Source organism: Hermetia illucens, chromosome 2 (genome assembly GCF_905115235.1).
Source record: "Hermetia illucens chromosome 2, iHerIll2.2.curated.20191125, whole genome shotgun sequence".
Taxonomy (NCBI): Eukaryota; Metazoa; Arthropoda; class Insecta; order Diptera; family Stratiomyidae; genus Hermetia; species Hermetia illucens.
Genome location: NC_051850.1, coordinates 63,240,675 through 63,268,450, shown reverse-complemented (window position 1 = coordinate 63,268,450; position 27,776 = coordinate 63,240,675). Strand labels below are relative to the sequence as shown.

The following is a 27,776-nucleotide window of genomic DNA, read 5'->3' as shown; positions in this document are numbered from 1 at the left end:
CACAAGGGAATAGTGGAATTGGGGGAAAAGTTAAAAAAAAAACTGATAATTATGATAATTAATGCGATATTAAACTTGCATTCAGCTTGGGAAACAGTTGACCAAAAAGCAATCGCAAAATGTTGGAAAAACATTTGAGCTCCGATTTTGCGGAAGAGCACAAAGAGGATAATATTCCTTTGAGCATTTTAAGTCAATGAACTAACAAGCGGACATCACGACTATGGTGGATTTGCTCCACATTATCGATCCAAGTATAGTAGACTTATCTTTCTTATGCAAACTTCCTCACATTATATTTTTAGGAATCATACACAAGCTTAGAAATTGGATGAAGTCGAAAGCGATTCTAGGAATATGGATGTCTACCAAATATTATCACATGAATCACACAGTGACAGCTCGCAGGAAGAGATAATGGAGACTCGTCACAAAATATCCTCTGCAAAAACGACTTCGATTTTAAACAAGGCACTAGACTGGGCGGAATGCAACGGCACAAAGAGCAATGAAATTATAGCTCTTCCAATTTCACGGCAGAAAGATGTACTTTTACAATTTGAACAACTTTTTCTTCAAACAAAAATTACATCCTTTCTCCAAAATAGCGCACATTTTACTATGTAAAACCTTGTTATAAAAAAAGCAAATCTTACATATTTCGTTTTCTTATAATCACTTTATAACATCTCCCTCAAAATAATGGTTCGAAATAACAAACAAGCTTTTTTGCATTCTACTCCGCCTACTGTATATTCTAATGTTGGAAATTTTTAAATAATGCTTCTTCATTTACTTTTCAAATTATAAATAAATATTAAATATAAAATATAACTGATCCTTCCCATGTGCTTCGATCTCCAGTAGAAAATAATCTCTATACTTTACAGTTTGAGACACCTCAAAGATGACAAAGGTGGGTGAGAGCCTCCCCAGTTGCATCTCAAAAGTGACTGAAGACTGAAGAGAATTAGATCAAGGATGCAATCTGTCATGCAAATCCTTCCCTCTATCATTGCTCGAGAATCCTTTCTGCCTCCAACGCGTGTGTTCAAGCCTTAATTTTGATATTATTATCGATTTTACGTCGATGCACTTTGCGATTTTCCCCATTTCATTTAGACTTTCAGACGCTGATGCGCCGCCAACGCATGATGTATAGGACACAAGTTTTTTGTAGACGACTTGTGGGGGACTGAAGTGTCCCAACTGGAGCCTCCACTTTGCCGAGACTGGTTAAAACGGAGGCATGTAAACGCGTATCGCCAAGATACTTCAGTGAAAGTACGCTGATGATGATGGCGGAACTGCACCATCATCTTTCGCCAAATTTCTTTTGGTTTGCCTTGCCCTCGTAGTTAATCAAAGTCAATCTGGATGGTAATTCTTACCACCCTAACACCGATATTCATTAAAACTTCTTGGTAACCAAATAACAAGTATAAGAAAAGGGTAAATGGGAGAAACAGTTACGCTCCAACGTGGAGGAGCATGTGCGGAATTACAATATTGCCCACTTGTCATGATACTTAAAAGTTAAAATTTGAAATAGGAAGATTCGAAGATGATCTCCAACTAGAAACAAACATTTTTATAATAACAACAATAACATTAGATGGTCATATTTTGAAAGGCGCCAGGCATATTGAACGATCATTGACATTGGTTTGCTTGCCATTTAATACAGCGGTTTGACAAGGCATGCTTCGCTTCGTTGAAAGCGTGCTGAAAAATATAAACTCCAGCACGGGTTAGGCGCAAGGTCATGTGATACCAGGCGTGCAACTTGGTGGCAACAACAGGATCTGCCACAAGTTTCAACTGGAATTTTCTCGTTAATTGTAACATTCTCCCTGATTTTCGGTTTTTGGTATCTGATTGTGAAGTTGGAAAAGGAGTAAAAAGTGTAAGAAGAATCCGAGGTGAACCTATCACAAATGGTTAGCGATGTGCATAATTTGTTAAACACAACTTGCATAGACAGATTCTTTTGTAATTTGCGAAAAAAAACACCTCAACTTTTTGTTTAAGGATTGAGAAGTCCTGACTCCGCATCCACTTTCTATCAAACCGGACTAATTGGAAAGCAGCTTATTTCTACTTTTTTTCCTACGGACCCTTAATTTTTTTTTTTAAAACAAAAAGAAAGACAACTCGCGGTTGAGGCACCATATCGGAGGCAATTTACTCCCGCGTTTTTTTGTTCTGATAGGTTAACTTTTCCACAGATAGTTTTTTAATTGTGAACCCCCACATATGCGGAGGATTACATTGCTCCACGTTGAACTTATGGACGGAAGGAGGGGTCCCTAGACACGTAAAATAGAAGTGCAATTTCTTTATCACCAAATGTAGCCATGCACCAAATGGCATCTGTCATTATTGAAAATACAATTTTCAATTGCGAACTTTTAAATTGTAATTTGGTTTGCTTTTGGTTGAATTTGTGGAATTTCTCGTAATCAATAAGTTAGCAATGTTTCAACAAGCACAATTTTTTTCACTTTTTATTCTTGAAACTTATACTGGCGGGTGATTTTCGCAATATCTCCAAACAATGATACTTTCCATTTAGAAAAATTAAATTATATTAAAATCGGTTGAATGGTTACGAATGAATGAATATGATTTTCATTTAAATTGGGAACAAATTTTGTTAAATGACATCCAATGCATGCAGTAAATTACGTTCTTCTGCCACTTGTTAAGCGGAGTTAAATAGAGGAAATATTTTTTTTGTTAGTTACACACCCAACTCTTAGATTCTAACTCTAAATTATTCTTTCCTGCTTTATTCCATAAGAGAGTGAAACCAAATTTGGGAGCTATACAACCATAATAGGATCCTCATCATACAACAAAGAACTATTGAAATAATTCAAACTTATGATACCCCAAATAGAAATGAAAATTGCAAAGGAACAACCGAAAGCAATGATGGATTACATTCCACGCAAAATGTGAACGTTTAAATTATGAAAGGAGATGATCCACATGCGACACGATATAGAGTAGAGCAGATATTTTCAAGACTGAAAACTTTATTTAACATAATAATATCCAAATGCGAAAGTTATTCTACCTAACTTTGATCGACAGACATTTCGTTGCACTTGTTATAGAAGTTTTTTTCATATGGATTTTGTTTGTTCAAGAAATTTCTTGCTTACGTAAGAATTGAAGATTGATGAGATTTTTATTTGTTCAACATGCTTTGCAAAAAAAGATGTCGGGCAGGATCATCCAAAAACAGAACGAAATATAGAAGAAGAATTTTCTGTGCCCTTGAACTATTGTGTTGACAGTGCGTTTTCTTCAGAAAGGAGAAAAATAACAAATATGTGCACTTTTGTTCTATATAAGGACAGTCGGTATTATGGACATCGCTGCTCCTTGAGGGACAAGCAGTAAGTGCTATAGGAATGTCAAGTACTCCAAGAGTAGGTTATTTTTGGATGTTGCTTTACGAAACTCGTATTCCAGGCGAAACTTTACGATTCCAAGAAGGGAGTTTGTTGTTTTAGTGAGTTTAACTTACTTATGGTTAATAAGTAAAAATAATAATTGTCTCTGGTCTTTTATGGAAAAAATTTATTCTAAATCGTTATTGCACAATTCATATTTTTGAGTCATTATTATTGCAAATTCAACGATGAGTTATTACACATTTTTTAGAGGAACGAGCATGTAAAGTCTTTTATTTTGATACACAATAAGATGGCAAGTACTTCATATAATCGAATCTCATTGGAACGTGGAGCCAAAGTTAGACAGAGGTCAGAGTTGCAGAGCACTATAGGATATGTGAATTGTAAATTTCTTTCAATGCCCACACGGATCGTTAGGAAAGCAATGGATTGATCAGGATGTGATTAGAATAGGAGTGTTCAAGAAAACAACTGTTTGTTCAAAGTAAGTTAATCAGTAAGTTTCCAAGCAAAATGGAAAATATTCAACATTTCGCCTATAAAAAAACATACATCTGCCCCAATAATAGACCAATGAGCACTTATTGAAGAAACACCGAGAAAATGTTATTAGTATACGAGATCATTCGGGAAGCTGTCAATATCTTTTTCTTCAAGCAATTTACTTTCACCACCATTAGTCGATGTTTTCACTTTACGCTGCTCCAAATCATTCGGCGTGTTTTTCAATTGTCGCCAAAAATCAGCTGCCATGAGATCTTGCTTTAAATTCGGACTAATATGAAAATCATTTTTAATCTGACTAGACTCGAATTCTAGGAGTTTAGGAACAGGTTTTTTAAAATGTCCATTCATGTGCCTCTGGGAAGTTTCGGTAAAGTTGCACTCAAAATCGCTTTTATTGCTTGTACGCACAGTTTGCTCTTGAGAAGCTGCAAATTGGGAATCTACAAGTACATTTTCGGAATTGGAAGCTTGATCGGAAGTTGTGTAAAGTTCCGACCATTGATTCAACAAAATTCCCCCGGAATTTTGATGGAAAGTGTTCTCTTTTAATTGCAATGACGACAGCTTACTTTTTTCTATATACTTCTCGTTCTGCTTCAAATTTACCTCCAGGAGAAGGTTACGCAGCTCCTTATCATCAGGTCCGGCACTTATCAGCTTGTCTGACTTTTCGTAGCACGGTTTATATGGATTTGCCATTTTCTCGTAAAAACTATTAGACGATTCCGCTAAAGCGGCTTGAATCTGTTCTGAGAAAAAATCAAACTCTTCTGGCCCTGGATGAGTTTCGATCTCTATTGTGTTGTCCAATAACAAATCGGCTACGTCCAAATAGTAATATTCTGAATTTTTCTGCGGGGCTGGAATTATTGGTTTCGTATCCGAATTCGTATCGGATGTAGTATTGAAGACATCTGGCATGACATCTAAATTTAAACTACCTAGCGTTGAGTCAAAGTCACATTCGAAATCTGCTAGAATCGATGCAGTTGTATCGCCCTTACTCATATCTTGTGCATCATCTAAAGGTAGACCAATGTCCATCAATTCTTGACGAGGGGAATATGCAACATGTAACGTCGATACCTCTTCTTCCTCCAGAACACCCGATTCCGTTTGAGAGCAAGGCATTTCCTTGACAATGCTTTCTCGGAAATCTAACGGTTCTGCTCTATCTTCTGTTATTTCTTCGCATTGAATCGTATCTTCCCCCTCTGCTGCTATTATCCGCGCTTCAATTGATGCGATTATCTTCGCTTCTTCTGGTGATATTAAATCCTCTTCATTTTCTGAACCATCCGTGCTTGACTTTCGCATGTTCTTTGCTTTTATTGAGACAGCCCGCTCGATTGGCACCATATGCATATGTTGTCGAATCTTGCTTTTGTGCTTTTGCAACCACTTTTCCGTGAATAAATCCTTCTTGATGGTCTTAAGCGTATCCAATGCTTCGTCTAAATTACGAATAACATCTAATTCGGAAATTTGTTTGGTATTCTCCTTCAGTTTCTCATATTTATACTCAATTTTATACAATTCATCATTGTCGATGTTCTTGGCCTGCAACTGTTTCGATTCTCTACAGATAAACGAATAATTCCGGCAGTGGGTTATCCTTGAGCATTCTTTCGATGATAAGCACTCGTAGATAAAGGTCATTATAATTTTATTAAGAATAAAATAGGCCTCGACGGTCGGCACTCTAGATAGGCTAGTCAACGCTTTCAGTAGCACATCAATTTCTCCCTCTAATTTCTCCAATTTCATTTTCTGGAGAACCTTCTTCAAATTGTCATCCTCAGGACTCCAGCTGTCAATTGCGAAACGGACATGCTTGTGACTTTTACGTTGTAAACAGTTAGGGTTGCTTTCCGCAAGGCAGGGTTTTTTCTTTTTCGCTTCCGGTTCATTTGAAACGACTACCGTCTCAGGAGCTCGTTTCATATTTATTGGAGGCTTTTTAGAATTTCTTGAGTTAATTTTAACAATGCAGGGTTTAATTGATAAATCAGCTAACTGTTTGTCATCTTTTTCTCTTCCTTGGTCGTTTTCAATTACTTTGTTGTCTGCCGTTGACATTTCATTCTCTATGTCAACTTTCCTACGTTTCGTATCAACGTCCAACATTTCATGGAAATCTGAATCGGCAGATTCACTCTGTGAAGGTTCCGGAGCAGCAGCCGAGGTCCTAGCTACTTCACCAACCAAAGGCGCTAGCTCTAGATCTTCAATGATCTTCCTCTTCCGTAATTTGGTTGTTTTAATATGTTTTTTGATTTGCATTCTATCCCCCTTGAAAACTGATTGAGGCAGTTTTGACTTGGCATTTTCGCTACTAGAGGTAACAGTCGAAACTTTTGTACCATACTTTATTTGCTGATGTTCTTTCGATTGACAACTTGGGACCATGCTTCTTTTTATCTTCTTATGGACACTAACATCCAAACGTCGATCTGTTATATCGTAGCATATTCGTTTCAATTTCGGTGCGTACATAAGCTCTTTTGGACAAAGTCCTAAACTCTTCATCCAAGCCTCCTCTTCTCTTCTTTTGCAATTTTCCATTTTTAGAGTGTTTTCTACGTTTTCGGGTAAATCCAATGATTTACAAATTGTCTTATTGTTCGACATCGAAGATGATTGGAGAGCTTGAAAACGTGGCAGCGAATAGTTTAAAACTAAAGTTTGATTCATAGCAGTCCCGTTCGGAAAATTGAAACGGACAAAGTCGTACGGGTCGTTCTTAAAGTTCAACTGAATGGAAGGTGAAGACTCTCCTAGGCGCCCAGGTCGCCTAGTCAAAGCTGACAAAGAAGAACTAGGAACAATAGACTTCCTTACGTAATTAGAATTCATGAAAGTATTCAAGGCTTCTTGCAGCCTCTGATGATGGGAATGCCTCGTATACTGATTTTCACAATTCAGCGAATTCGCAACAATGCATTTCACTTTTCTGTACATAATTTCGTCAACGTCTACGTATTCCTGACACATGGGCACATTCAGGTCTATTGTAGTTGAAAAATGACTGCATTTCCAGAGTAAAGACAAATGTATAGCCTCATTTGAAATTCTCTGCAAACTAATTTGCAATTTACTTGCACCAGTTAAAATGTCATTTGTTCTAAATCTCGGGACAATCGCTTGTGATCCCAGAACAGGCAAAAGTGCGCTCTCTGAAGCATTTCGTGATTGAATTAGGTCAGTTGTTACAATATGGGGTCGATCTAAGATCGCCATTTTGCAAAGCTCCCCACAATTGGCTTCGTTTATATGTGACTTTCCATTCGGAACATTCGTTTCGTTTATAAGTGATTTTCCATTCGCAACATGCAATTTAAAATTTTTTCGACAAATCGTTAACTTACTTTCGGAATTATCAATTTCAGAATCATCCATATGAGATCTGAATCCTTGTAAATATGAATCGAGATATATTTTAAATAAACTTAATTCCCTTCTAAATGATATTGAGTTTGGAAACGAAAAATCCCTTGACATATTTCGGTTTTGTACGCTTCTAGATCTAAGGCTAGTTAGAGTAAAGGGCTTAAAATAAATACTATTATAATTTTCGTAATTCAAGTTCTTACCTTCGAAATTAAAGTTTATATCACAAAACAAAGCTTCTGAACTGCAAAATACGTTTCGTAAATTCCTAGCATAACGAATTCTACCGGGATAAAAAGGAACTAGAGCCTCAGCAATCGTCGGGAACGCCAGCGTGTCAGCACCCGTTGCAATATCCGCCACATCCTTATGTATTGAGTCCGCAGAATTTGGAACATTTGTAAAGCTATTCTTTAACTCTTCACATTGCATTGCTTCGCAGCTTTTCACAATGATTTCGGGGCTTGTGGTAACTGGTGTGTTTGGAAGTTGAATTTCCTCGGACTGCTCCGCGTTACTTTCCAAAACGGGTACGTTGTCGACGTTAGTGTCGCAGACCTCAATATCCATCAGTACTTCAGGATCATTGCCGGAATATTGAACGACATTTTCTTGCGGTGGTGAACCAGTTGAGTGAGGCGGGAGTGTAAAATCCTTAATGCTCGGTTTTGGTATTTCTGCGACCGCAACATTCGCTTCACAACCGTGAACCCTATGAACATGTTCAACTGGTTGCGGAGACCGCTCGGTATTTAAGCAAGGAATTGCCGAGCTAGACACTTCAGTGCTCGCCACGGAATCTACTCTAGTAATCTCACTATTATTTGTTATTCTTGAGATTTCAGTCTTATGAAGTTCAGGTAGCCTATTAATGTCCAAAATTTGCGCATTATCGGTTGTTGGGTAAGTTTTGTTGGCAACGCTTTCATAAGCCTGGGGAATATACGAAGGAGATGCACAGAAATTCCCCAAGGCCGCATTAAATCTGCTTTTGGTATGGCACGTAGCTGTAGATAAACTGGTAGTGTTACTAACTGTCATTCTTGCCGATGTCGAATCTGAGCTGGTTGGACGCAAACTAGTTTTACTTTCGGGACTGCACTTTTCTGTTGGTTTCTCATCTTCCCAAGGAATTCCAGAGCTCTCCACTTCAAAATTATGTAATTCTTGCGGATTTTTAAGAATATACGGAACATCGCCCAAGCGCGAAATTCGATTGTCAAAATTGGTGGTACTTGAAACCTCTTCTTCTGGGGATTCCGTCGCTTCCTCGTCAGAACTACTCGAGGATTCAATAACAATTACCTGACCCTTCTTCATGCGTGCTTTCAGTTTACTTTCACTGACCGTACTGCTCACATTGTTCTTAGCATTCTTAAAAGGCCAACGTCGAAAATACCTTCTACTTCTCGTAGCGTTTTCACTATGATTATGAACTCGAGATTGGGTCTTATCACATCGTTTATCCTCTGGCGGGTTTTGATCATCACAGTTCCGATTTAAATGCTGGTTACTGTTTTCTGAAGACCTGGTACAGAAGTTTTGATGCTGCACTCTAGTTAAGGGGTCATCATCCTATGAACGTGAAAAAAATAAACGAAAAAATGGATTAATTGAGATCTTAGCATTGACAAAGAACACAAAAAATTGCTTTCTGTCAATTGTAAAAAAAGTGACTATACCACCGTTCAAGGGCTTAAAGGCCTGGGGAAACACGATGAATTCTATGGTTGACTCCAGCAGACAAGAATGATTGGAATACAGACAGTTGCGTGTCATTCAAATTCCGTACAGTATATCATTCAAAAATTGCAACACATAATTTTCTAAAAAAAGTATGATGCTATCTATTTTACAATTGCTAACTCGACCAGATTTTAAACTTGGCTAATAATGTTGATTGAAGATTTGATTTCTTTTTGTGTTGATTGATGAATTTCTTCACGATGATGTTGATTGTTGATGGTTGCCGTCCGATATCCAGAGAGCCAGCGAGTGATAGTGTAACATCAAGGCAGTATACGTAAATTCTTCTTCTGATCATTAGTAGCAAATAGTACACACATTTACAAATAAAAATTAACTTTATATAGTCTTTTACAAGGTAACTAGGAAATGTTCCATGTTGATAAGAACGCAACAATGGTTGCAGTTCAGTGTTAACTTTTAGCTGAAATGTTAATATCGTTAGAATTAAATTTTGCGTTAAAATAATATCTTACTGCCAACTTAACAGTAAAACTTATTACATATACTTATAAATAAACTTGTAAATTATTGTTTAATTTTTGCTTTTTTTTTCTTTTCCTAACCAAACAGTTGCCGAACATTGACGGCAACATTCTAAATGTTATTATTTGGATAAGGTACATCCACAAAACACGAATTGACCAGCAGGAATCACTTTTTCTAAGAAAACGAATTTTTATTTGCCGATCATCATTCAACGTTAACCAAAGAAGCTATCGAACACTCATCGACAACAGCTAAATTATTTTGATTCCAAAATTATTACAAAAACACATTCCCCAAATTCTTCGAAAAAAACTTCAATCAGTCAATATGTACATTATTTTGTAAGAGATTTTTATCGCCCTAATAGGATTTGGCTATTAAATTCAAAGGCTAACTCGCAACCAAATAAACGACGCGATATATTCAGTTACTCATCCACAAAAATTTGATGTTTTTTAGCCGCTAATCTAAACAGAGCATCAAAGCGGGACTTGGAAAAAAAGGAGATGCAGTTCATTATTTGGGGCAGTAAGTTTGAGTAGAAAGCATTCTCTTCACTCTAGATTAGTGTTTCCTGTTAAATCCTTAATGGAATCTACGGCACAGTCAGACTGCCGATTTCATTATCATTACACTAAACGATGTGCAAATGATAAACTCACAACAGAGATGCAAATACAACACAAACACAGATACTTATGACGACTGGGACTAGAATTCAGAGCGAGGTACGATTCTCATGTTGAAAACTGCACTACTAATCACAGTAAAAGCCTTTGAAAGATGGAGGTGAATAGAATCCTCGAAATGTTTTCGGTCTGTGTGAAAATTTAATGTCAGGTATAGGGTACCGTGACTCCAAAACTTTCCAAAGGAATTAGGTTTGAACCCCTACGGTGACGAGCACATTGTGAAGAAAAGCAAGTGCGTTGGCCACGTCTAGAAGGGAATGGGCACTCGGCTTCGGAATGAAAAAAAAAACAAACAACACAAACATCAGACCTAAAGGTACTGGAACGTTGACTGAAAATCTCATCGGACAACTAACTCGATATTACAAGCTTGCTAGTAGACTCGAACGAGGAGATGAAAAAAAATATAGGCCATGTTTTGTCACAGTTTGTGAGATCAAAGACCATTGGCGCGCGTAGCGCAGGACATGAAATGAAATCTCCAAAAAACCTCATCGCCTGGGAGCACCCTTTTAGTGGAGCTCTTGGCTGTTTACCTTTACTTACAATTCCTAAATCTACTGCTGATTCGATGAAATGTACATTACCTTGCTTGAACAATGTATTGCCGATGACGGAGCGGATAAGTAAATGTTACCGTCAACAAGACCATGCTCACTCACCATATTTTCAAAAAAGGTATTCTCACAGCCTATCTTGATGTTGAACCGGAGTCTTGAAGTCAAGGCACACAGGTAAAGAGATCACCTTGCGGTAGTTGTCAGCAACAACAGCAAGTGCGCGGCACTATCTTATGACAATTGTAAGAAGTACCTTACACGGTCAGGCTCCCATATTATTATTATTCTGTTAAGGGAAAGTCGCACCGCGTCCTTGAAGAACTATTGTGCCCCTTTTACTGATTATAGTGTACCTATTGGTCATAGTATCTCAAGCAGGCCTGTAACCATTAGGAACTTTAGTATGTTCCCCACTTCCAGATGTTTCAGCTTTGCATCTGGTATTAAGTGTTCTCCCAGATGTCTCGACCAACTTTTCACAAGTGCCGGATATGCTAATCTTCTCTGTATCGTTCCAATTTTAGTATATGTTCTGCCGAAGCAAGAACCAGGCTCCCATAAGTCTGACGTTAGTCACAACGGCAAAATGATGGCAATGACCGAGGGACTGATGAACTTGATCTATGAACATTTAAATTTATAAATTAAATCTATCAGTCTGGCGCGATTAATGACTGACTGAGGCAGCGCAGTTTGCATTGTGTTGTTAATCGAAATATGCTTTCCGGATTGTTTGGAGATTTAACTGTATGCAAGACATTCCATTTCTATCACCATTTATACTCGTCATTATACACGTCGGTAAATTAGTTCTTCATCGGCGTATAAAGAATACGATAACGCTAATATGATCAAAAGGTATTTGATATGAAAAAACTTTGTAGTGATGAAAGTGTAAACTTCAACGAGGAAGTACACACATGAGATTTATTTTCATTTTCGAAATATCTTCTTAATTAAAACTGGACGAACTTAACGCTGCCGAAGTGTTTCCCTACCAGGCATAAGCAACATTTTTCATATTTTTACTTATAACTTCGTCTCTAAGTTATAGATTAGTATTTTTTATTTTGTTCCGATGTCCTGGGGTTCACAAAAACCCAATTTAGCAAATCGCACTGTCCGCTCAAACCTAACTAAGGAGTGCGTCAGTGCACAGCAAAAAATCGATCTATTCTAAAATTTGTATTGGTTGTAGCACTAATCTATATGCTATAAATGTAATGGGCATATAATCATCGCAGAGGTACAATAGTTGTTCAAGATTATTGCTATTATATAAACTGCAATGATCAAATTTGTTGCGTCCAAAATATAAATCGAATGCTGTTACCAACACCAGGAAAACAGCTTCAAACTAGACAGATTCAACGACCAATGGAATCAACGGTAAAAGATTTATTCTTTGGAACCTTTTCTCACTGAGTAAAACCCTAGCGAGAGCTTCTGAATAAATTTTCATTGGAACGAAATTGGTCGAATGTAGTGACATATTCGTGCAAGCGGAAAAGAATCAGGCAGCAGAGGATTTAGAATAATGCTATTGATTAATAATATTGTAGAGGAAAACGGTTACAATATTCTAGAAGGAACTTACGTTCTTAAGACCAATATTTTGAGAAGTGGACACGTTCTAATTAATTTTCCTGACAGCAAAAATATGACCGTGAACTCTAAACATACTACTCCAGCACGTGGAGTCAGCTGTGATTCCGACCAACTGTTAGTAAGGGAAAAGTTTTGAAGTCACCTGAAGAAAAATTACCAAACGAATAACGGCCGAATATTTTACAGTGAAATATTTTAAACGAAACAAAAGCGAAAATTCTAAGCAACACCGATGCTTAGTCCAGCAAGCGCACCAGCAAGAAATACAGCTTTGAGGAGTCCGGAAGTATGACACGCTGACTTAACCTCCTTGGATTGGAGATTTTCGCCAAAAACTTTATAAGAACTAAAAAATCGACTGACCTATTGCAGAGAAGGGGTCTGGACAAATGAAAAGCAGCTTGACGATTGGTGCAAGAACGTAATCCATCCTATACATTAGAAAAATCCTTCACAACTACAGTGGCATTGACGAACGCCTTACAAGGCTCTAAGGAAAATCACCCAAGCTAGATTAAAGCCATACTACCAAATGTGGCTTTCAAAAATGATTGATCCACAATTATACAACGAGTTCAATATTGATACATATCCGCTTGGATTTACTTCGAAGTTCTTAACTTGACATCGAAATTAACTTTCGTAAACATCCCATCTTATTACACTCTATTATGAAATCTGCATTGCATGATTTTTCAGCAGTTATCAATTGGCAACTGCTAAACTTATAACTCAGAAAATCAAATGTCTTTTCATCTTTAAATACTTTATATGATCTATGCCCTGGAATTTGATAGCCAAATCGTACAAAAACTAGATAGAAACCAGGAAACTATGTATATGCGACCAATTCTTAGTTTTCAAAAGAAATTGAAACCTTCTTATTTCCGAAACTTAAACTATTACTATTCCACTACTACTATTTATAAACATCTTCACATTTTATGCGTTATAATCTTCCAAGCATATGCAGACAAGACAAACACTGCATGGCTAGTGGGGATATATAGTTCATAATTCATGGATAAATAAGACAGATTTTCGTATATTCACCATGAAAATATGCTGCCAACATTTACAGTGAAATTTATATATTTTGGCAGTTTAATGGAACTTTCAAATATAAGGTTTAGACTCACCTCGCTCTGAACACGCGTAATATTTTCATCGTCCTGTGTGAGATTTATAATATCGCATGGCTTTCCGTCCAATCTCTCAATCAACGAAACTCTTTGGGTTGATTCTGGCAGTTTGAAGGCGTTGTCAAGATTGATATACCGTTCATACTGCTTCAAATACTTAACTATACTTTCGTCCAGATCCATGGACACGTTTTCCAATAATATACTGTTCATTTTACATAAAACAATTAGGAAATTCTAATCCAAACCAAATAATGTAATCTTACCTAGTTCCTTTGTTACCGTTTTGAATAGCAAACTCGACTAGATCACTTATTCTTGTAAAAGACTGGTTAATCTTATCTACAGGTGGTACTTTGCAAGGAAGGACTGCCTTCATCATATTGAGATTTATTTCTTCTGAATTATCTGACTCTACGTCTCTTATGCGATCCTTTTCTAACTTTCGCCACTTTCTAAAGCATAAAATTAATGGAATGTAACGCACTATGTCGTTTCTGTCATGCAGCCTACGATCAAATAGGTATTTTCTAAGGAAGAATTTGTTATTGTAAAACTGCTTGAGGAAAATATCTCAAAATTACTTATAGATTGGAGACAACATTATATTGGAATTAACTTTCAGTAGAGTCAGAATTGTGAAGTGACTTTTACCACTGAAAATAATGTGTAGGACGGTCAATAAGTTATTAACTACAGCTTCTACATCAACCGCATGCTCGTACTGTTTACACTTGAAGTTTGTATATAAAGTCATGAATTCCACCAGGAGAAAGTTGAACTTTTCGTCTTCACCAATCTGCAAATTGCGCATTTTCAAATCCGTCCTATCAAATTAATATTCCAATTATTCTACTTACATTCCTGAAGGCAAACTTAAAAGCTTGAAACAAATGCAGAAGTTTTCTAAATATAAAGTCCTTGAGCTTCATGTCATAAATTTTCGGGGTTCTGGTTCTTATAACAAATAAAAGTTTCCTTAAACTACGGTAGGGGTATATGTCATCGTTAGTAGATGCGTGTTTTGTAGGTATTATGCGTGTTGCCAGTCTCCAAATTTCTCGAAACCGTTTATCCCGTTCTGTAAATAGAAAAGAAAATAATATTTTACAAAATATTTAATACCAATAAAAGGAAAATAATCGCAAGATATGAAATTTAAAGATATATTTCTGGCCATAGAGTTTCCATAGTAAAAAAAATCCCAAAGCTCAACTGAACATAGTGTAGATACTGCAAACTCATTGCAAATGTACTCAACACCCTAATGGCCTTCAAAAATCCCCGATCTATATTGGGGCAAATACCGATTGCATCCGGTACTCATCAGATACAAAAAATTCTATGAATGACGCTAGAGGAATCAGAATATTCTAAAACCCAAACCCAGCTTTTCGAGCTTGGCAGGTACAGAAACATGCAAGCCCGTTTGTTCGGGATACTTCAATTGAGCTGTGTTTATATGTTGGCGGTCCGTCAGGGTTGAGTTAGTTGAGATAGTATTGTGTTCGTGACTAGTTGCAGTCAATCCGGAAGGTTATTTCGCAAACCAGGGAAATATTACAATCTTTTGGTGATTAGTACCACATTTCGTTGTGTATGGTTTATAATTGGATTGTATAATATGCGAACGCTTCTCGGTGACGGTACGGAGGGTCCCGATAATGCCCGATTAATCCAGCTTCAGCGAGAATTTCAGCGTTACCTACTGGATATTCTGGAGTTGAGCGAAGTAAGATAGTGAAAGTTTAGGAAGCATATGTTTTGCTCTTGCAATACTGTCATTGTGCTCTGGGAAGAAATGAGTGTGAATTCCGAGTTGGATTAACGCTCACTGGATCCGGAAGGCGCGCCATCCGTCTGCTAATCTAGCATCAAAAAATTGCCCTGTTGCAACCATACTTTGCTCTTACAGCTCTTTTCTGGTTGCTGTAACTTTGCGTCGAGTCTCTTTGCCATATTGAAAAGTGTTTTATAGCTTTAGTTTTATTATTGTTTATTCACTTAGTTATCTTAGTTCTATTTCAATAGGCCTACCTGACTTTCTATGTAAATTTACTTTACCGTGTATTTCATATATATACATCAATCTTGACATTTTTTTAGTTACCAAATATTGACTTTATTTCAAAAGCTTAAAATAGTTAAAACTACTATTAACAATCGCACATTACAGTAACTTTTACAATGCCCTTACCGGATTAGGAATGTCAAAGAGGAAATAAGAGGGAAGATTTGCAATATTTTAGTATTTGGCGTTCAAATGTTTCGCATTTAATCTCGGCTGGGTTGGTGCAGGTTGCCCACGTAAGTATGGTACACCATATATATGTCCTATCAGGTTCTTGTGGATAGTCAATTTGTGGTTGGCACTAAGACCTATCTTCTTGCGAAGAAAAGAGTAAATCTTACTAACTACCCTGCGAACCTTACTGATATCGAGCACCAGGTACGGATTAACCTTGAGGAATTCGTGAAGCTTAACCCCAAATATTTGATCGTCTGTGAATTGCTCGCTGTTGTTTCCGATTTGAATTTTCAAGCGTTTAGCCTTCTTATGGATATATTATTTCCAGAATCTAAGTATCGAGATCTAATCTTATACCTCGATAGTATTTGCAGAGAAGTACCAAGTATTTCTCTATTGATTTGACGACCTTGTCGTGGCGGGTGTTGACGCAAAGATAAGGGTAGCATCGGCATATTGGATAATGTCAGTGCGGGTCTCAGGAATGAGAACGTCTGCTGTGAAAACGTCATTTAAGATAGGGCCTGAAATATCTTCCTTACAGCACTCCTGATGTTACAAACAAGAGATCAGGAAGTTTCCCATAAAACACTGTCTTCGAAAAATCTGATAGCAATTCCGATAAAATTGGGAGATTGTTTTTGGTTAGTTTGTATAGAGTTCGTTTACCTATTCGGTTTCAAACGCCTTTTCTAAATCCAATGCGAATGCTACGGGTAGTTTATTGTTGACGTTAAGTCTAGAAACGACAGTGTCGTGAAGATAACTCAGCGACCCTTTTCAGCCAAAATGGTAGTTCCGTTCTGAGCATCTTCACTGGCATTTGTTCCCATTTGTCTGATGATGTTAATGCACGTGCATTTTTTATAGAAGTTTTTCAGCTTGATGCCAATATCAATCGAAGAAAGCGGCAATCCGAATAATATCGTTACGTCCTTTTATCAATTTCTTATTGGTTGTTTGTAACTGGTTGCTTGGTTACATACATAGCCAATGATTTATTTTTTTGTTCGGCTTTTTCTTTCAAGTTTTACCTCCAGTGTACAGTCTTCTTGCCCGAACCTAATTAAAATAAGTAAATAAAGACGGAAATGGAGATTTATAATGAAGAAGCAATATGTAGGCTTTTCAATGAAGTGGACTAAACTGTCTCCCAAATCTTGTTGGGTCTCCAAACATCCTCACGATGAAAACATAATACCTTGGAAATAACAAACCCTGAAAAAGGATTCGATTAGGATCAGGCAAACGATGCTCTTTAAGTCCACCCAACTACTGGCCTATGCTGACGATATCGATATCATGGGAAGAACCACCAGAGACGTACAAACTGCCTTCATCCAGATCGAGCAGGCGGCAATTGGCGCGAGATCTTGGGCTGCACATCAATGAAGGCAAGACAAAATATATGGTGGCAACGTCAGCACCGAAGACGAACCAACCAACAACATCAAACGGCACTGGTCAAACAGGAAGAATAAGGATAGGAGAATACAACTTAGAAACCGTTGACGATTTCTCCTATCTAGGGTCGAAAATAACAGCTATGATGATGAAATCCGCGCACGGTTGTTGTCAGCCAACAGAGCCTATTTCAGCTTACAAAAACTGTTCCGCTCGAAACGTCTCACCATAGGGTCAAAACTCTTACTGTACAAGACTATGATCTTGCCAGTCCTCATGTGTTCGTCGGAAACTTGGGTTCTTAGCAAGAAAAATTGCGAACTCTTGGCCGAGAGAGAAGAATCCTCCGAAGAATTTTTGGCTCCCTACATGAGGATGGAGGATTCCTGACGACGATGACGATATCATGACGGTTCGGTTGTGGATAAAATCCGACTCAATAGGTTATGGTGGGCGGGTCACTTAATCCGTATGGATGAGGATGATCCCACCCGGAAAGTCTATAAGGGCAATATCTATGGTAGAAAAAGAAGACGAGGCAGACCCTGCCTAAGATGGAACGATGGCGTAGGTCAGGACGCCAGACAGCTTTTGGGGATATCGAATTGGTGGACCTCGGCGCAAAACCGGGATGTCTGGAGTTCCTTATTAAGGCAGGCTTAGACCGGATACCGGTTGTTGCGCCGTTGATGATGAAACAAGATGAAAATTATTACATAAATTTTATTCGAACAATAGGCTGCAGGCGAGCAATTTAACCTAATCTCACACAGATCACCATAATTGCGGTGTAAGGACACAGAATCTACTGTCTTTGCAAACTTGACGGTTTCTCTACTAGTTATTCTGTTGTCTTAGGAAAGATTTTCTGAAATTCGGTTAGGCGAAAGTAGTTCAAATCTTAAAAATAAAAATGTTCTTCAAATTATTGAAGCAACGTTGAAAAATTTTAGAAAAAGGCTCGATATTGCCTCAACTTAAAAAAGATGTCAGGGAAAATATTCAGAAGGAACATTCAAAAAGAAAAGAATTAAGAAAATATTTTAGAACAATTTTATACAAATATCATATTTTCAATTTAACCTCCGTAATATCGAAAAAGTTCATATCTCTTTTCCACAGGGATAATAAATTTTTAAGTTAAACACTTCATTACTCTTACGTTATGGCATACAAGTTACCCTAAGTATTTAGTTGCAATTCATTATATCATTCAGTGTTCAAACTAAACTGTTTCCAAGAAGGGAATCCTTTCATAGTCTTACCAATCCTGTAGAATATTCAGACATTCTTTGATAGAAGCTACTTTAATTATAATATAAATCCAAATTATGAATTTCATAATCAAATATTAGCCCTAATCTTATAAAATCTGTTTTTTACAGCAATAACTCCCGACATCATAAGTTAATTGCGAATATAACCTATAAATCGACCTACTTCAAAATTGGATTAATAAGCTAGACAAACAGGAATGTGGGACCACGGTGCACTCGATCTTGCATAGAATGTTGTCGGATTTTGATGATTCAACAAACCGGTTCGAACTCATCAGAATGACAATGAGTGAATCAAGTAATCACATAAAGATATGATTCAACTGAAAGCGTGCTTCAATGCAGACTTCGGACACGATGCGCTGCGTCCAGAATTACTTAATATCTATCTAAAGCACACTGCTATACCCCAGATACTGGCGAGTAAATATAATCAAACAGCAGCGAAAAACGGAAATAGTGATTATTTTCTTAAATTAAAGGGCAGAGAGTTTCATTTATTGTGCATATATCGACATTTCGAAAGTCAGATGATCCTTTCTTCATTGAACACCAACAATTCTAAATAGTCGCATATAAAGATGGTTGATAGGTAATCAAAAACAGGAATAAAAAAAAACTAGACTTATGTGTGCGAGTCCATCCTGTAACGGAGAAACGGAACCCACAGAAAACTTACTATATAACTGCGGACGCATTATATTTTTAGAAGTGATGTACTCGTACTGTACAACACTACCGGAAACCTTGCGACTCGTAAACGAATTTAGGATATTCCGTGTTTACATAAAAAACGGATATCCCAAATAATCACAAGGAACGAAAAAGTTGACTGACGGTTTCGTCCAGGGCAGAGGCAACTCATTAACCGCTACCTCACCTCTGCCCAGGGAGCAGCGTGGCCGAAAGTAACGACAGGTGGTAATCGCTACATTTAAATATAATCGCAAACACGTAATGGGGAGTCCTTAATCTTAGGAATTCCAGCATCCTCAACAAAAAATTTACTTCGGCCTGGTTCAGGTCTGATCTTATGACTTTCACTCGAATATAATTCGTACCCGAATGGTCTCGAGAGTGATCCTGCTGCTTTTATCTGGCCTCGCACATTAGTCAGCTTCAGCCTAGTCAGTCTTATTAATTTCGTCGGGATACCGAATTATCTCATGACCGTGTACAGTTTTACCCTGGCTATGCAATCATAGGCGGCTTCAAAGTCCACGAAAAGATGGTGTAAATGATGCCCATATTCCAACAGGTTTTCCATCGCTTGCCGCGCAGGGAAAATATGATCTGTTGCTGATTTGGCTGTAGTGAAGCCTCTTTGGTACGGGCCAATGATGTAATGGGCATATAGGGCTATCCGGCCTAGCAAGATAGCGGAGAATATCTTATAGATGGTACTCAGCAACGTGATACCTCTATAATTACTGCACTGCGTGATATTTCCCTTTTTATGTATGAGATAGATAATGCCTTTTTGCCAATGGTCAGGCATTGATTCGCTGTCCCACACCTTGAGCACAAGTTGATGAACCACTTGGTGTAATTGGTCGCCTCCATATTTAACCAATTCGGCCGTAATTCCATCGGCTCCTGACGACTTATGATTTTTAAGCCGATGAATTACACGGACTGTTTCTTCTATACTTGGTGGTGGCAGTATTTGCCCGTCGTCTTCAGTTGGCGGGACCTCCAACTCGCCGATGTTCTGGTTGTTCAGTAATTCATCAAAGTACTCAACCTATTGCTCCAATATGCCCATTCTGTCGGAAATCAGATTTCCCTCGTTGTCTCGGCATGATGAACATCGAGGTGTGTAAGGCTTCATCCTGCTGACTTGTTGGTAAAACTTGCGGGCCTGGTGCGGTTGCTCCCTGTACTTTTCGAGTTCACAAACTTGTTGGTTCTCCCAGGTTTCCTATTTCCGTCTGTGAAGTCGCTTCTTCGCCCGCCGGAGTTCGTGATAAGTCACTGCGAGTGCCAGCGTTCTTTGAGAATGCAACATTACTCGGTATGCGACATTCTTCCGTCCCGTTGCTAGCTTACATTCATCGTCAAACCAGCCGTTCCGACTCCTTTTGCGGCTGGGGCCAAGTATGTTTGTGGCCGTATCAACGATAACGTTCTTCGGGTGGTTGTGAAGATCATTTGTTGATGCTTCATCTCCAGGTCCTCTTTTGACTGCGGTTATTGCGGCATCCATCTCCCTCTTATAGGTGTCGCGGAGGGCTGTGTTATGGATGCCTTCAGTGTTAAGTCCAATCTGATTGTCAGAGGAGATTCTAGGTGGTGTTGTTATTCGAGTTCGGAGCACCATGCCAACGAGATAGTAATCCGAGTCTATATCAATTTGGTTGAAAGTGGTCCCGTCTGGAGAGGCCCATGTATATTTGTGGACCGCTTTCCGCGTAAACCAGGTACTTCCAACAACCATTTCGTGTGACACTGCTAATTGAATAATCCCCAGTCCGTTATCATTTGTTCTTTCGTGTAAGCTATGGGAGCCAACGTATCGCCAGAATAAGGGCTCCTTCCCTACTTGGCTGTTAAAATCCCCAAGTATGATTTTAATATCATATCTGGGACAGGCTTCGAGGGTTCGTTCTACTGCCTCGTAGAAGGTATCCTTCTCCGACTCTGCAGTCTCCTTTGTAGGGGCGTGAAAGTTAATGAGGCTTATATTTCTAATTTTGTCTCGCAAACGCAGAGGGCATAGCCGTTCGCTTATATTTTCAAAGCATGGTTTACTGGATGACCACTATAATATATGATGTAGCGGCTCTTATCCACGAATCCGGCCCCTGTCCAACGCATCTCCTGTAACGCTGTTACATCAGCCCTATATTGGGACAGGGTATCGGCTAGCTGCTTATCAGCTTCATTTCTGTACAGGGAGCGCACGTTCCATGAGAAAATGCGCAAATCGTTATTCCGTTGTCGTTGCCGGGTTCGTCGTTGTCCGTCCAATCCGAGGCTCCTGTTGTGGCTTCGTAACTTCGGTTTTCGGTTTTTCGGTGTAGGGTTGTCAGCCCTACCCAACCCCCCAACCTGGAGGACCAGTTGGTACAATTTGTCCCGTTTTTAGGCGCGGGAGACTCGCCTTCATCCTTCTCCGTCTGCAACTTTTCGTTAAAAAAGAGCTCCCAGCGATCACCACGTGGAGGTGGAGATAGGGTTTGGTAGTAGTAGAGCTGTTGGTGTTGGTTCAGCAGGCATTTCCCAGGTTTTATGCTTCATTGTGGGTACCAATCCACGTTTCGCCCTGGAACCTATACTACCCTTTGACCAATACACTTATGCAAACGTTTTTTCCAGTCCTTCCAATTCTGATTCTGACTTTTTTCCAGCGATTCAGTCTTTATTATCTCGCCAATCGTTGGAAATATCTATCCTTTCTAAGGTCTCTTCAGTTTTTGGAACAGGAAAATGTCGCAGGATACCAAATCCGCATATATGGATCGCCTGGACGTCATTCAGCAGCTTCTAAGCAATGCTCATGCGACGGTTCTTTTGCTCAAAATTTTGCGCAAAATCCACCTTGCTTTTGAATACACCTAATACTTTATAAGCAATTAAAAATGAATACAATCTATCATCATTTGTTTATCTAATATCTATTTACAATTTTTTGCCTAGAAACACATTTATGATATAATACAAAAAAAATGAATTGAATGAGGAGGAGGAGTAGGAGTACGGAATCATGCGAAGAATTGGCCCTCACGGAAGTAGCCGAAAAATGCTGAATGCATTTGGAAGAATTACAGGAGCAAAGTCACATCCAACACATGGACAATACCCAAATAATTAAAAATGTATCAAACGGAAACCCCGATGGACGGAGATCAGTAGGAAAACCAAAGGACCACTTGGCGAATTCAACAGGCGTATAACGAGAACGTGAAGATGTATCGCTTTTGTTTCCTGGAACAAAGAAAGGTGATTTCACAAAATGTTAAGTTTCTGGACGATAGCCTTCCGAAGGTCAAGCTTGATGCTGGGGAATTTCGGGAAGATACGTCAAATAACAACAAAGAAGAAAAAGGCGACGGGAGCGATGTCAATGACGAGGTCAATGATTCGTCAGCGGAAACTGCGACATCATCATTCGTTTTCAAGGAAGGTTGCCGGGAGCCTATCAGGCAATGGAGAATTGCGTTATGAAATGGATTCACGCAGTGAAATGGCGTTCCACAACTGGTATTCTTTATGATCGAACGAACGTCTCAAATTTAAAATTTACCGCAATGCGCTGTCACCCTCTACGGCTCTCAGTGTTATTGGTAAAAGACAATGAACGGTGTCTTGCGAGACCACAACGCGTAACACACCCTGATCACATCCGAACTGAGGGTATCCACGATCGACATGGGGTTGTACTGATCGTGGAAAAATTCCGAGAGAGGCGTATTCGATGGTATGGTCATGTAATCCGCCAAGATTGGTCTAAACTTCGAAATCGACGGTAAGCCACTAAAGGGTCGGCCGAAACAATGGTGGCTTTATGCCCTATACGATGATTTGAAGACCTCGCGACTACATCCAGACCAGGCCCAACCGATCACGATAAGCCGACCCCGCATGTGAACGGGATAAAGGCTAAAGTAAAAGAAACCTGGTAGTGGTAGTGACAGACTATGCAGAGTTTAAAATGGTACCTCCGGACTGAAAAATGCAGCGGGAACTTTGGAGATGAAGCCAGAACCAGAAAAGATCTTCTGATTGATGAACAAATAATTCAGGGAATGGTTTTATGCACAATTAAAGAACACTCAAGTCTTTTGACAAGTTATTAAAGAGAATTTTCGTCGGATGGAGACTGGAAGCGGAAGTCACTTACTGAAGATGAAGTAAGGAGAAAAAAATGTACTTGCGAAATCACAGGAGACAGACACTGATGACGTCAACCCATTCATTATCACTAAATTGACATCGATTCACAAAGATGTAGTCCCTTTTTCTATGCCCTAGAAGTTAAGAGGTTTGAAAATGGTAAAACGAGACAAGAGAAACGAGAGACTAATAGAACCGTTCAAAAACTCGGTTACCCCTTCCCTGTCGCAAGCCGCAAAAATGATCAAAATACGATACGACATAAAATTTTCAGCACCGGTTCCGTCGTCAGTGTATGTCGTATTAACATGGTTGCCTCTCCTCCTTTATGGTGTATAGCGCGTCAACTACGTGCCATCGCTCGCGATTACCTGAAATGCCCTTCAACTAGCCCCCACGAGTTCCCGGGACGCTCGCACTCGTCCTGTACTGCTCTGCCAAGTGCCCTTGGGGCGACCCACTTGTCTGCCATCTTGAGAAAGTGGATTCAGCTGCATGGCATAGCCCGCGATGCAATTGTCTCTCCTTAATGTATGACCTATCCACTCCCACTCTCTCCTTCCGATCACAGTGCGTACGAATACCAGGCCTGTTCACCGACCAGACCGATACTAAACAACTATATAGTGTGAAGCACCAAATTTCCCATCTTCGACTTGTTTTTTTTTTTATTTTGCACCAATATTCCAGGAACAGCGTATTTTCTTCTTCAGTGCAAGATGTACGATGTGTCACACACAGTGCTCATTAGCTTCGGTCGTCTTCAATTCCCACATCAGCCTAAATTTATGTAACCCAATTCGCACCGCTATATAAGCCTAGTTGGCCATGACCAATTCATCTGATCCGCGCCGAATCGCTACTTATGGGTCTGCTGCGATACTGGATGCTGCAGCCATTATGTTTTCTTCTGTCTGTCTGGTTCATGGCCTAAAATTCAAAACCGTGTACCCACACTCAAACTTTTGCCGAATAGGACGAATTACTGCCCACTGAAACCATAATCAGAACTGCTCCCGAAGAAATTCAGGTTGCGCATCTACACCGGGCAGCCGAATATCATTGGTAACTTTGACAGTCGCTGAAACATAATTGGAAAAACTATCATTGCTGTCTGATTACCCTGTATATCAAAGTAAAAGATCCAATTCAATCGGGCAAACTGACCAAGAAAAACACTTCTGATCCCAATGCAAGTCGCCCTCCGTCTGTCTGGTGAAGAAAATGCAAAATATGTACTGAATGAAATTTAGCAACAGACAATTGGTACATGAATAAAAATTATTTCCGAAGAAAATCACAATGACCTTTCTGATGTTTTAAAGATTTTTCGCATTTTTTATTTGCTTTTCTGAATGGAGAACTAGTTAAGAATATTATGAGAAATTTGAAAAAAAATCGAAGCAAAACTAAGGAAGATGCAGTGGTTTAAGCACCCACGTCTCATGCATAACTCAACGTGGATTTGTGGTTCGAATGCCAAAAAGCTGCAAATGCTAATGCATTCGATTCGTTCAAAGACGCGTATAGTGCTCTTCCCGAGAATGTTTTTTCACGATGTCAACAAGTTTATCTATGAAGACCTGAGCAAAGATGCAACAATGAGATTTCGAACCAACTTATATGGAAAATGTCACCAAAGCATCATCATTCAGATTGCAGCCTATGTGGCAGCATGTGTCTTCAATGAAGGCTCTTTGCTTTACTAACCTTTATGCAAGGCGAATCTGTAGTGTATCAAGCAACCCTGAATGGGCAATAAGCTGATCCGAGCCATCATCTAATGAAAGAACTTTGTTTTTTTATTTCGGATGATCCAGCACCGAGTTATGAGAGAATTGGTGTCATTGTCTTATTTTTTGATATTTCTTCATAAAAATTTAACACAATATTCTTCGAATACCATACCTTAACGTGCCATTAATTTCAACATTTTAACTGTCCTAAAAAAAACAAAGTTGTGGCATTTTTGCACGAATTAACGTTACTTGGAAACCGTTTCAGTTCAGTTCAGTTCGTCGTGGTCGGTTTCGCCATTTTGCTCTGGCAAAGGCATGATCTGGATGCAATCGCGAGGTTTGCAAATCGCCATCCAGTGTGCCAAGCCACTATTGTTTCACCGATATTCAAAACAAATTTTTGCAAGTGAACATTCACACAAAACGCTTCTTTTACCATTTTTTCACAATCAGTACTATCCCATATCGATCGCAGATATTCTCATTTGCGATATGATCAAGGCGTGTTACACCACTAGTTCAAAACATCTTCGCCTCCATTACCGAAAAACATCGTTCATTGTCCATTACAGTCGGCCAATACTCAGAAACATAGAGGGCGACAGGGCAGGCGAGACTGCGGTAAATTTTATATTTGAGACTTTCATTGAAACGACGATCACGAACAACACCAGATGCGCTAAGGCGTGAAGCAATTTTATAACGCCATTCTACTTTGGCTGGTGGTCAAAGGGTAGTATAGGTCCCAGGGCGAAACGTGTATTGGTACCCACAATGGAGCATACAACCTGATCCTGGGAAACGCCTGCTGAACCAACACGAAGAGCTCTACTACCAAACCCTATCTCCACCTCCACGTGGTGACCGCTGGAAGCTCTTTCTTAACGAAAAGCAGCTGACGGAGAAGGCTGAAGGCGAGTCCCCGGCGCCGATAAATTGTACCAATTGGTACTCCAGGTGGGGTGTTGGGTAGGGCTGACAACCCTACACGGAAAACCGAAGTTACGAAGCCACAACAGGAGCCTCGGACTGGACGGATAACACAACGACGAATCCGGCAACGACAAAGGAATAACAATTTGAGCATTTTCTCATGAAACGTGCGCTCCCTGTACAGAGATGAAGCTGCCAAGGAGCTAGCCGATACCCTGTTCTAATACAGGGCTGATGTAACAGCGTTACAGGAGATGCGTTTCACAGGGACCGGTTACCTGGAGAACAGTCGCTACACGATATATTATAGCGGCCATCCAATAAACCATGTGCTAGGTGTAGGTTTCTTAGTCAGCCAAAAAATGAAACCTGCTGTAATCGGCTTTGAAAACATAAGCATAAGCATTAAAGTTCACGCCCCTACAGAGAAGAATGCAGAGTCGGAGAAGTATACCTTCTACGAGGGAGTAGAACGAACCCTCGAAGCCTGCCCCAGATATGATATCAAAATCATACTTGGGGATTTTAACAGCCAAGTAGGAAAGGAGCCCGTATTCTGGCGATACGTTGGCTCCCATAGCTTACACCAAAATACAGATGATAACGGACTGCGAATTATTCAATTAGCAGTGTCACACGAAATGGTTGTTGGATGTACCTGGTTTACGCGGAAAGCGGTCCACAAATATACATGGGCCTCTCCAGACGGGACCACTTTCAACCAAATTGATCACGTGCTGATCGAACCCCGCCGCCTCTCAGCCTTGATGAATGTCAGAACATATAGGGGGGCCAATATAGACTCGGATCACTATCTTGTTGGCATGGTGCTCCGAGCTCGAATAACCACCAACCCCTCTGGCAATCAGGTGAGAGTTAACACTGAAGCAATTCACAATACAGCCCTCCGCGACACTTATAAGGGGGAAATGGATGCCGCAATAACCGCATTCAACAAAGGTTCTGGAGATGAAGCGTCAACAAATGATCTTCACAATTACCTGAAGAACGTTATCATAAATACGGCCAAAAACATACTTGGCACCAGCCGCAAAAGGAGACGGAACGGCTGGTTTGACAATCAATGTAAGCTAGTAACGGAACGGAAGAGTGCTGCGAACCGAGTAATATTGCATTCTCAAAGGACGCGGGCACTCGCAGAGACTTATCACGAACTCCGGCGGGCGAAAAAGCGACTTCACAGACGGAAAAAGGAAGCCTGGGAGAACCAAAACGTCTGTAAACTCAAAAAGTACAGCGAACAACCGCACCAGGCCCGCAAGTTTTACCAACAAGTCAGCAGGATCAAGCCTTACACACCTCGATGTTCATCCTGCCGAAACAAAGAGGGAAATCTGATTTCCGACAGAATGGGCATATTGGAGCAATGGGTTGAGTACTTTGATGAATTACTGAACAACCAGAACATCGGCGAGTTGGAGGTCCCGCCAACTGAAGACGACGGGCAAATACTGCCACCACCAAGTATAGAAGAAACAGTCCGTGTAATTCATCGGCTTAAAAATCATAAGTCGCCAGGAGCCGATGGAATTACAGCCGAATTGGTTAAATATGGAGGCGACCAATTACACCAAGTGGTTCATCAACTTGTGCTCAAGGTGTGGGACAGCGAATCAATGCCTGACGATTGGCATAAAGGCATTATCTATCTCATACATAAAAAGGGAAATATCACGCAGTGCAGTAATTATAGAGGTATCACGTTGCTGAGTACCATCTATAAGATATTCTCCGCTATCTTGCTAGGCCGGATAGC

At 39.5% G+C, this 27,776-nt stretch overlaps 1 protein-coding gene and 1 pseudogene across 1 annotated transcript in view; both read right to left on the bottom strand.

Moving 5' to 3' along the window:
- Positions 1-652: 652 nt before the first annotated feature.
- LOC119650410 overlaps positions 653-27,776 on the bottom strand; it is a 32,326-nt gene continuing 5,202 nt past the window's right edge. The window contains exons 2-6 of the mRNA XM_038053196.1: positions 14,423-14,643; positions 14,147-14,361; positions 13,829-14,092; positions 13,560-13,767; positions 653-8,900 (exon numbers count right to left, since the gene is read on the bottom strand). Coding sequence (XP_037909124.1) covers positions 4,038-8,900; positions 13,560-13,767; positions 13,829-14,092; positions 14,147-14,361; positions 14,423-14,643 — 5,771 coding nt within the window. The 3' untranslated portion in view covers positions 653-4,037. The remainder of the gene's footprint in view (positions 8,901-13,559; positions 13,768-13,828; positions 14,093-14,146; positions 14,362-14,422; positions 14,644-27,776) is intronic.
- Positions 11,300-11,360, bottom strand: LOC119650516 (annotated as a pseudogene).